Source organism: Aspergillus pseudonomiae, assembly GCF_009193645.1.
Source record: "Aspergillus pseudonomiae strain CBS 119388 unplaced genomic scaffold BDV37scaffold_232, whole genome shotgun sequence".
Classification (NCBI taxonomy): Eukaryota; Fungi; Ascomycota; class Eurotiomycetes; order Eurotiales; family Aspergillaceae; genus Aspergillus; species Aspergillus pseudonomiae.
The window spans coordinates 1-9,777 of NW_022476224.1; the positions used below are offsets into that span (position 1 = coordinate 1).

Below are 9,777 nucleotides of genomic sequence, written 5' to 3' on the forward strand. Positions count from 1 at the left end.
TTTTTTAATTTGTATATGCCTTGTGGAGGGGCTGGTTATGTGTGGGGATTGATGCTAATGGGTAATGCAGCGTTCGCTCAATGCGCCGTCAATCGCACGATAACCGCTACCTGGGTGTGTCGCGAGCAGCGGCTGACGATGAACTCGTGTATGCTTGCGCATGCGAAGCCGGAGGAGGAGGACCGCGCCCGCGAGGAGTGGTTTGCGACGTATGAGGAGCGGCGGAGGGAGAGGGATGAGGAGCTGAGGAAGGTGGAGCAGAGGAGGGAGGAGATTATTCGGATGATGAGGGAGGATGAGGCTAGGTCGAAGACGAGGTGATTCTCTTTCTTCATTCTTATTGTGGTTCTCTTTTTGCCTGGGGGTGTCGGTGAGTGGGTGTGACTGTACTATTTATTCTCTGTTCATGTGTGGCTTTGGGTGTGATTTAGGCGTTTTTTTACCTGTTTCGCTTTTGCCAGTTTCTGTTGCATTAGGATTGCAAGTCGTATATCATTATGTACAGTAGATCAAGTCTGTTGATATCCTACAGACTCAATGAAAGCAAATCTCCTCCATCAGATCTGTTGTCTGGGCTGATAGTATTGACGGTATATAACTTGTTGACCGAGCGCCGAACTCCCAATCGCCAGTCCCATCCATATATTTTCTTTTTTTTTCGAGAGAGAGAGAAAGAAGAGGGGGAAAGAAAGAAAGGATTAAACATCCGTCATGTCTTTATCTCCATCGTCATCTCCATCTCCATCCCCCATAACAGCATCCTCGCCGAAGATATCCTCCATCTTCCCATCTTCATCCTCCTCGCCCCCATCTCCTTCCTCCTCACCACCCGCACCAGCATGATTGTTCTCCTTCGGCTCTTCCTCTTCCTCCACCTCCTCCTCCCCTTCACTCTCCCACTCATCCTTCATGTTCCACCCAACACCCGTCAAACAGAACCTCTCCGGCGGCAACCTCATACCCCCCATTAGAACACTCTGGTTCGCCGCCGGCTTCGCCTGACCCTGATCATAACCCCTCGTAGCACCCGGCAGGGCCACGCGATTCCTCTCCGCGGCAACATCCATCAGGAACTCCTTGGGCAACCCAGTCTGAAATTGATAATGCAAGCGCGACGCAATACTCAGCCGCAACGCCGGCAAGCTGACGGTGTTCACCTCAGGCGGGCCCCTGGCCGAACCGGCCTGCTCGCCCACGGCGCCAGCATAGCCCTCCGTCGCGAGATGGACGGCGTCCTGCAGGACGCCGGAGGTGTAGCGGTAGGCGAAGTCGAGGAGCTGCAGGGGCACCCGTTCTTGGTATGAGGTGACGCCTAGCGAGGCGAGGAGCATGTGGATGAGACGGACATCTCGGGGGCGACGGGACTTGCCGCTGTCTTTTAGAGAGGTGGAGGGGACTTGTGTGGGTTGTGCGACTGGTGCGCTGGTGGTGGAAGATCCGGTTGCGGGCTGCTGTTGTTGGGACGAGGCGTTGTTGGTGGTGGTGGTGGTGGTGGTGTTGGAGGGCTCGGCTGGGGGTGTGAGGGGTTGGGTTGATGGGGCAGCGGTTTGCGATTGGTTTGGGGAGGCCATTGTCTTGTGTCTTTGCGGTGGTTGTGAGATTGAGTTTAGATGTGAGCGAAGGTTACTTCGGTAGCTATCCCCGTAGGATGTGGTAGAATTTAGTGATCGTGGACGGCGTCACTTATGGCCAAGTCGGCATGGCCACTGTACGTTGGTACCGTGGTAGGGTATTAGGAAAGTAAATATTATTCTATGTTCTTCTCGAGAAAGGACCGACAAGAAGGTAAAAGTGGTGTTGCGGTCAGTGAGTGAGCTGGTGAAGACGCGAAGAACATTGAAGGTCAATGATCCCGATCGGCGCTAGCCCGCTTCTGGTAAGTCAGTGGTAACGGGCCTCCAGCCTATTGATGCCTTTGAAACTATAGCTTCTCGACTTTCTCTACTATTAATGTAACCATATTATACGTTTAGCACTTCGCTTCACACCAGACAGAATTATGTTTATATATAGTCTAATGGTCTATCTCCGGTTGCAACCATGCAGCGGTCATAGAAAACCGCAGGCCGTCCTGCTGCTTGTATATCACACATGAAACCCGGAAACGCTCAACATATGAAATAAAACAAGAAAATCACCGATGCAGCCTGTTCAACGCCAACTATGCAAAAGAAATAACACACCACAATGCAAGGGCCAATCTCAGATGCCGGAAAGCCATATAAACACAATAGTCAACGCCGGGAGGGGTATCTATGAGCGTTGAAAGCCGCGCATAGTTATTACACTTGTTGTATGTAGGCCCGGTCATTCTCAACGTTTGGGAGAGGGGCTAGCATTAGCAGCCGCGAAGCGACTTGGTTTTGGAGTCACGTTAGGCCCGTCGTCTGCGCCTTCGTCGTCCGCTTCATCATCTTCTAGGTGACTCTGACCATCCGCGAGATCAAGTGAGGCAAGTGAGGCCTGCGAGATATAGCTGTCACCAAGGTCTTCCTCGGCATCCTCATCAACCTCACTGCCTTCTTCGTCACTCAGCTCCGCGTCATAATCATCTTCCTCGTCCTCGTCCTCGTCCTCTTCGTCTTCTTCATCCTCACTATCTGAGCTTGAGAAATCGGCTAGCTCCGGTGGAGGTTCACGCCAGTAAGTGAAATCAGTGTACTCTTCACCCCCAGCCTGAACAAGTAGACTAACGGGCGGGAAGAAATGATCCAAGAGCTCCTGCATGGTAACGTAGCTGCTCTTATACTTGTTCAGACTGAGAAGATCTAGAGACACCTCGGCATTCGAGTTGATCGTGAAGATCCTGGTAGATGGGATGTTGACAGATCGGTAACTCAAAGCGTCGGTCAATCGATTGCCGAATCCAGCATAGAAGGGATTCTCCTTTCCATTGAAGAGGTTCAGAATGTCCCGAAGGCATGCCATCTTGAACACTTCTGGTTTCCTCAGATAAATCTCTCGCCTGAGGGCTGCAATCATCCGGTCGGGACTCGTAATAACGGGACCTTTGGGCAGTCTATATCCGTCCTGGTTAACGCCGTAGATATATGCGCGAGTAGTATCTGCCTGGCCAACAGATCGGCTAGTAAGGTACATAATATTGTAGCCGTTATTGACGATGTCTGTGTATAGCTTAGCTACTCCAGCGTGTGTCCAGTCGCGGCCAATCATATTCAACACATGGCCCAAAGCATCAGATCTACCAGTTATATTAGCCAAAGATGGGCCAAAAATGGTCAGTCTGCTTCAAAGTAACTCACTTGGTAATTGTCCCATCAATATCTGATATGACGATCGGTGTGTTTCCGTTCCACAGATACATGGTTGCCGTGCAAGTGGCTCTGTTGACGCTGAATGACATATCATTGGCGCCGGGCTTTAGGTTCAAAGCCTTAAGCTGATCGCTCGTCAGGCGCAAAGTCTTCGCGTAGTTGCGAGTTGTCTCTCCAGGAGTCGGTGACTGCGGAGGGGTAGGGATGCCCGGCTGAATATCAGACTGGGTGCGATGGTGGCGGGCCTGGATCGGCGAGTCACGTACGGACTTGTCGCCGTCACTATGATACCCGGGATCAGAGATAGCGTTGTCACTCATCGCAGAGCCGGGCCTCATTGAGCTAAACGCGGCGCGGCGGTTAGCGGCTTCCTTGGCTTCTTCACTGCTATAGATCCACAGGTTTCCATGCTCGTCAGCTCCTATAAGGGCGCCAATGTCGTAACACCCTTCCAGCTCTTCAGAGAGAATTTTACGCGCAATGACTTCAGCACGGAGAGCGTCCTCCTCGTTGCTTTTGTAGCCCGTCATGTCAAGCATAAGATCGCCCGTCTCGGTCACATGCGAGCGGATATTTGATCCAGAGAGCTTCTTTGACAGAGCTGTTGCACGGGAAACAGCGTCTTCCAGAGACAGCGGGGGAGGACTCCGAGCCCGGGCCAGATCAGGATCATCGGTTGAACCTGCTACGTGCGGGCCATAGGCGTGGTCTGCCACACTATGCGCTTGGCTCAGGAGAACGTCATCTGAAGCCGCACGGTCCAGCTTCCCCAGCTCTGGTTCATCCCCGAACGAGCCATGGCGAGACCTGCTCGTACTAGAGTCACCTGGCGACCCTGACAAAGGTGTCATTGTTCCTATAGGCCCAACAATGTTAGATCGAACCCATAGTAGGAGTAATATACTTTGCCGCACCTAAATCACTGGATGCCCGCATGCTCCTGGACAGTATGGGAAGACTTTTCGGCTCATTGCCGTTTCCATTGGAAGACGATCGATCTAGATCCAGATAGTCGGGTTCCTGGAGAGAGCCCGGGAGATTTTCTTCGCTACGCGTTCTCGGGCTACCCGTCGGCGACACTAATGGCGAGGTCTGTAAGGAAGCGGGGATTTCGTCTGACGTCTCAAACACAAAAAAAGCCTCCCCACCCTCCCCTAACTTCATGGAGTAATTTTGCTTGAGCCCATTGACTTTGAATTCCACCTTCAGAGCGCGCGGTCAGATGAATAGCCATTGAATTCGTGATAGATGTATCGTACCTTCTTCTCATAAGGACGGAGCAACGAGAACTTGCCAAAGCGAACGTGAAAAGGAGAACAAGCGAGTGTGCCTGGATGCGACCGTTTAGCAATGATGGGATGAATCAAACGGTGCGCAAGTAAACAAACCATCTTCTTGTTCAATGACGATTACATCAATGGCCCCGCTCAAGGTGGCTGGATTGATAGAATTCCAGGTCTTGGAGACGGAGCCGCTGATACTGCGCACGTACTGCATCCTGCAACGTATGATGGGGAAGACCCCTCGATGATTTCAAACGATCCGTGAAGAAAAAGCGAACGATCAAGTCAAAGGCGGAAAACGAAAAAAGAATGCAAAGGCAGTGATTGAGGGGGTTGTTAGAAGGAATCGGAGGTCGCAGGAATTGCCGCCTACATACGGCCCATGTGACAAAGCCCCAGAGGCATGAACGAATGTAACCGCTGTATAGACAGACTGCTTGCTGCTAAAGCAAACCAAATATGAAACAGGGCCGCTCCCAAGTGACGCGAATGCAATGTGGCAGTCGGAGAGAAGGACAAGTCGGCCAATTAATTAGTAAAAATGGAGCCAGGTCCAAATTGTGGAAGATCTAGATGTTGGCTGTTGGGAGTCCCTCAACGGCCCAACGAGCAAGCCAAGGTCACGGGCTTCTTGCCTTACAGTTCCTCGGCATCAGCCGGACGGGCGTGGCGCTAACTCACATCCAGCAGACATTTCTTTTCTTGCCTATCTGGGGTTAGTTAACTAACTAGTACCGTCATGATCGGCTTAGTCAGGGTTCTGCAGGTGACTAAGATTTTCTCGTGCCAAGTTCGGATGGATCACATGACTATGCCCCACATGACTGCTTCCGCGGATACTCTGTTGGAGATGCACCTTTAGTTGCCGACCGTACTTGACTATTGCCCCGAAAAAAAGTGGATTTCGAAGAGGCTGGCTTCTCTCGCCAATCTGTCTGTTTCCCCTCTTCTGTCATACCCGTCTCCATGGGTATCCGACGCTGGGATGTATGAGCCGCTGCATCTCTCTTTTGACGCCTACCCTAGCGTGGTCCCTCGAGTAAGGGTACGAGGTGTCATGGCTCTCTTCCTGGCCGTCACCATTCTCTGGGCCTTGATTTGGTACGTTCCTTCAGCTTCAATATTCGACACCGCTCCCCATCTAACGGTCTTGGCCGAAGGCTATTGTATCGCGCATGGCAAGTCTGTCAGACTCCAAACGATGTCCTAGTGGAAAAACTCGGATTGGACATCCCTCCGCCACCAGAGGTTACACTAGAGGAGATCACCGCCCGTGAGATTCGCATTGCTTGGAAACAACCCGAGTTTCACAACTCAATCCACAAGCACATCATTCAGGTGAATGGATCAAAAGGTAAATTTTCTTTTTCGCCTCCTCTTCTCACCATTGGTGTTCTAGCAAAGGTTGACGGCCATTGTTAGTGGGCGAATCAAAACGAGCAGAAACCGCGGTGGAAATCTTAAATCTGGCACCGGGCAACATATATCATATTTGCGTTCTTTCCGTTAGTGCAGCCAATTTCCAGACGCCTAGTGCTATTATTCACGTGCGGACACAATCTCTTCCTTTATCCCAAGCTCAGCAAAATGCGCCTGTTGGAGGTCCCACTATTCGGGCGTCAGTCCCGCGATCGACTGCCGGTCTCGCAGCTCCCTCGGCTCCCGTCATGTCTCGCGAGCACAGTGGAGGGCAACTACCAACGAAACGATCTTCAGCTGGTCGAAAGCAATCTCCCGCCGCTGGCGGGCCGGAATCCTCCCACGGCAACATAGAAGACTTGCAGAAGAGTGCGACGAATGGTGATCGTGATGAAACGCTCGAAAAACTTGCCGATAGGTTAAAGTCATTGCAGCAGGAAAACGAGAATGTTGAAAAGCAAACCGCCGATGAAGAAGAGGAGCACGTCGCGCTCTTGAAGGAGTTGGAGAAGCAGCGTGACGACTTGAGGAAGCGAGTAAAGGAAAAGGATGAAGCTAGCGGCGACCTAAAGAAACACGTTTATAAGTTGGAAAGCGTCAATCGCACGGTGCAAAGCGAGAAAGCGAAGCGTGAGAGGCTTGTGCAACAGAAGGAGTCTGAGCGCAAGAAGCGCAAGGATGACATTGTGCGATGGCGGGAACGGATCTCACGAATGACAGCCGATGCTGCGCAGGCAAGGGAGGAGAAGGCACGTCTAGAAGAGGATGGGAAGAAGCGTGCGGATGAGGTCCGGGAAAAGATCGCCAAAGAGCAGACAGAGATGAAGGTCATCGACGATGAGATACAGGATAAGGGGGGTCGGATCAAGAAGCTTGAAGAAGAGAGGCAGGGGCATCAGGGTCCAGATAGTGAAGACGGCAAAGAGTTGGATCGAATTGACAACGAGCGTGCTCGACAGTGGGAGATTAAGCTAAGCAACCTACACGCTCGATATGCTACCCTGGTGAATATTCATGCTCAGGTTTGTGACTCCCGAGGACCAACATTTGAGGCAGATACTGACTTGGTGCGCAGGCTCAACAACAATATCAAGAGGCCCAAGAGCGTCTGAAGTGGCTGACAACGCAAGGACCCGGGAGCACGGGGCCCTTTACTCTGCCTGCCCTAGACCTGGACCTATCCAACACAGCGACCATCCGCCCACGTCGTCATCGCAGTTCTCTGACCAGCAATGTTTCGTCCCCTATGAATTTCACGGCCATGGAACCTTCGTTCTCGGGTGGTATCAATTACAACCCCCCTTCCACAAGCTCGCCTACCTTTGGACCCAGCTCCGCTTTCTTCAATATCAACAATGGAATGACCATTCCAGGCTTGTCAAGTCAGGCCGCCGATGCCATTTCCGAACTCTCGTTTAGCAATCCTCAAATGAGCCCCCGGGCTGACGCGTTGCTTCCGTCCGACCTCCTTGGAGATGAAGAGCCACCAGAGCTTCCCCGGCCAATCGTGCGACCTGTAATGTCCGATGTTGAGCAGTCGAGTGGCCAACTTGAAGGTTTCCCACAAGGTCCGCCATCGCCAGAGTCTTCCGAGAGCAGGCCTGGAAGTATCTTTGCTAGTCCACATGAGAATCAGAACCAGGAGCCTGACTCTCAGCCCATACGCCTAGGAGATGCCGCAGAGGCTCCGAAAAGTGCCTCGCGGCGACTCTCTGGTCTGTTCGGCTTCCATCGTCCTCGCGGTAAAACGCTCGCAGATGAACCGCCTTTACTAGGCACTCTGAAGCCAGGACAAAGTCAGTCTTTTCCACGGAATCTGGACGAAATGGATCCCATCGGTGCCAGGCGCCGCCGCCTGAGCTATACAGGAAACTGGGCCAATCCGATGTCATTGTTCCCAAGGAGCAACACCACGGGTGTCACCGCCGATAGTTCTTCCGATCATATGCCGTCCCGGCGGGCCGCTTTGACCAGCATCTTCTCCCCCAGCAGGTTTGGATTCGGCAGTGGGAGCAGTCTGATGAAGTCTGGCGAACATTCTGATCTTAGCACTGGATATAATCAATTTAGTCCTAGGCATGATCCGATCGACCCCTCGTCAATTCTCGGTACTGTGCGACGGGGCTCGTTGTCGCCAAGGCCATCGTCCACATTTTCCTTTGAGAATCAACTTCCCCATCCATCCACAGACAATCAACATTTCGGCTGGCCGTCGGCAGAGAAACCGGGCCATAGAAGCCCTCTAGGATTCAGTTGGGCTTCGCCATCGACTTGGTCAAGAGCCCAATCACGCCGGCAGTCTACTTCGTATGGCTCCTCCGGCCACTTACCTCTGGGACTCACAGGGGAACCTGATTTCCTTGAAGACTCTTCTTTTGAAAGACTTGGACGACCCTTACAGGCGCCCATTGGTACGAGACCATCATCTTCGCATCGGCCCATAACTCCGAAACTGAATCCCACTGCGCCCACCTTCAAGACCGTTTTTACCAAGGGTTCGGAGAAGGGTAAGGATAAGGATGGGGAAATGGAGATAGACAATGGGGCAGATACCTCATTTGAGTTTCTTATGGACGATGGGTCACCGTCTGAGCCTCGTACCTCTAAGGAATCTTATTCCCGCTCTCTGACTGCCTTTACTAGGGATTCGTATGAATCTCTGGAACAGTTTCCTTCCGCGGCTTCTGCGGATAATAGTAGCTCGAAAGAGTCATTCATCCGGAAAATCACGCGGAAGGGCAGCTCGGGCAAGTTCAGCTCGTGGAAAGACCGCTCAGGCCTGTTCTCGAAGAAGGGGGATAGCAGCCAGGGTGATATCGAGGAAGACGGCAATGGCGAATCACTGCTCGCAAAGAGCGTGGACAGCACTGTCTCCAGCGCTCCATCCGCGGACAGGTCGACCAGGAGCAGCCTTGGATTCTTCAGTCGCAAATCTAAGAAGGCGGATAAGGCGGCCAGTGAAACAAGTGAACGGCCTAGTGAACAAGCCAGCGAAACAGGCGGCGAGGAACATTCAGAGGATATTCATACATGATAGTACTCTTATTGTCACTGGTTATAGAGAGTGGGGGTTCCGCTGATTGAAAGACTTCGCAGCGTCTTTGCACAATTTCATTAGATATAAAACATAGGATAGTAATCTTTCTTGGATGGCGTATGCATGATCCCCGGTTGTTTCATCTTTGATATATTTCAGTCGTTCAAATTCTTTCTCGTTTAATCAACATATATTGAGTTGCCAACAAGAAAAGTGCAGTCTTTCCGAAACTTAGTACTCGTTTAGTAATAAAAAATACCAATAATCTTTCGACGTGTGTGTCTAGGTGTAGATATAGATATAGATATATATACTTACGAGTCTTGAATCTGGGGTTGGGTGCCACTCATACCCGTCGGTTAAAGTGGCTTCCGCACAACTTCATTCATGTCGCCGTTCTTTTTCTCCGATCCATCACATATTATACATACAAGCAGTTTTGTAGTAAATCCAAATAAATGGCGAACTCAAAGTATGCCCTTCCACTGGGTCCCTCATTATTTCCATGGATATAACATGGCTAATTTAAATAACAGGTACGAGTACGTCAAAGCCTTCGAGCAGCCAGACGTTTTACTCCCCAATACTTGGATTGTAGTCCGCATCGATGGCAGGGGTTTCCACAAGTTAGTAGCTATTCTCCCCCATTTTTTCCCCTATGAAAAAGAAAAGGAGGAAAAAAAAAATTGCGTTTGCCCTTTTCTCTCTGCGAATCTATCTCTGAGATTTGATTCTGATTTTTTTTTTTTTTTTTTTTGTCATG

At 51.2% G+C, this 9,777-nt stretch overlaps 5 protein-coding genes across 5 annotated transcripts; 3 read left to right on the plus strand and 2 right to left on the minus strand.

Moving 5' to 3' along the window:
• Positions 1-57: 57 nt before the first annotated feature.
• BDV37DRAFT_277343 (uncharacterized protein) lies at positions 58-321 on the plus strand (the record flags this gene model as incomplete). Its single annotated transcript, XM_032085745.1, has 1 exon — positions 58-321. One exon carries the CDS (start codon positions 58-60, stop codon positions 319-321), a length of 264 nt encoding a protein of 87 aa, XP_031934164.1.
• On the minus strand, positions 69-1,829 carry BDV37DRAFT_267230 (putative transcription initiation factor TFIID, 31kD subunit). The gene has a single exon (XM_032084009.1). It carries the CDS (start codon positions 1,569-1,571, stop codon positions 699-701), a length of 873 nt encoding a protein of 290 aa, XP_031934165.1. The 5' UTR covers positions 1,572-1,829; the 3' UTR covers positions 69-698.
• Positions 1,830-1,981: 152 nt separating this feature from the next.
• BDV37DRAFT_267236 (putative lipin Smp2) lies at positions 1,982-5,132 on the minus strand. Its single transcript, XM_032084010.1, has 5 exons — positions 4,664-5,132; positions 4,535-4,605; positions 4,190-4,478; positions 3,264-4,131; positions 1,982-3,202 (listed from the first exon to the last, which is right to left on the minus strand). The coding sequence occupies exons 1-5, from the start codon at positions 4,770-4,772 to the stop codon at positions 2,314-2,316; spliced, it is 2,226 nt and encodes a 741-aa protein (XP_031934166.1). The 5' UTR covers positions 4,773-5,132; the 3' UTR covers positions 1,982-2,313.
• Positions 5,133-5,295: 163 nt separating this feature from the next.
• Positions 5,296-6,511, plus strand: BDV37DRAFT_92970 (fibronectin type III domain-containing protein). The gene is made up of 4 exons (XM_032091459.1): positions 5,296-5,659; positions 5,719-5,912; positions 5,981-6,241; positions 6,300-6,511. Exons 1-4 carry the CDS (start codon positions 5,544-5,546, stop codon positions 6,329-6,331), a joined length of 603 nt encoding a protein of 200 aa, XP_031934167.1. The 5' UTR covers positions 5,296-5,543; the 3' UTR covers positions 6,332-6,511.
• Positions 6,512-7,018: 507 nt separating this feature from the next.
• BDV37DRAFT_92961 (uncharacterized protein) lies at positions 7,019-9,153 on the plus strand. The gene has a single exon (XM_032091458.1). It carries the CDS (start codon positions 7,224-7,226, stop codon positions 9,009-9,011), a length of 1,788 nt encoding a protein of 595 aa, XP_031934168.1. The 5' UTR covers positions 7,019-7,223; the 3' UTR covers positions 9,012-9,153.
• Positions 9,154-9,777: the final 624 nt, after the last annotated feature.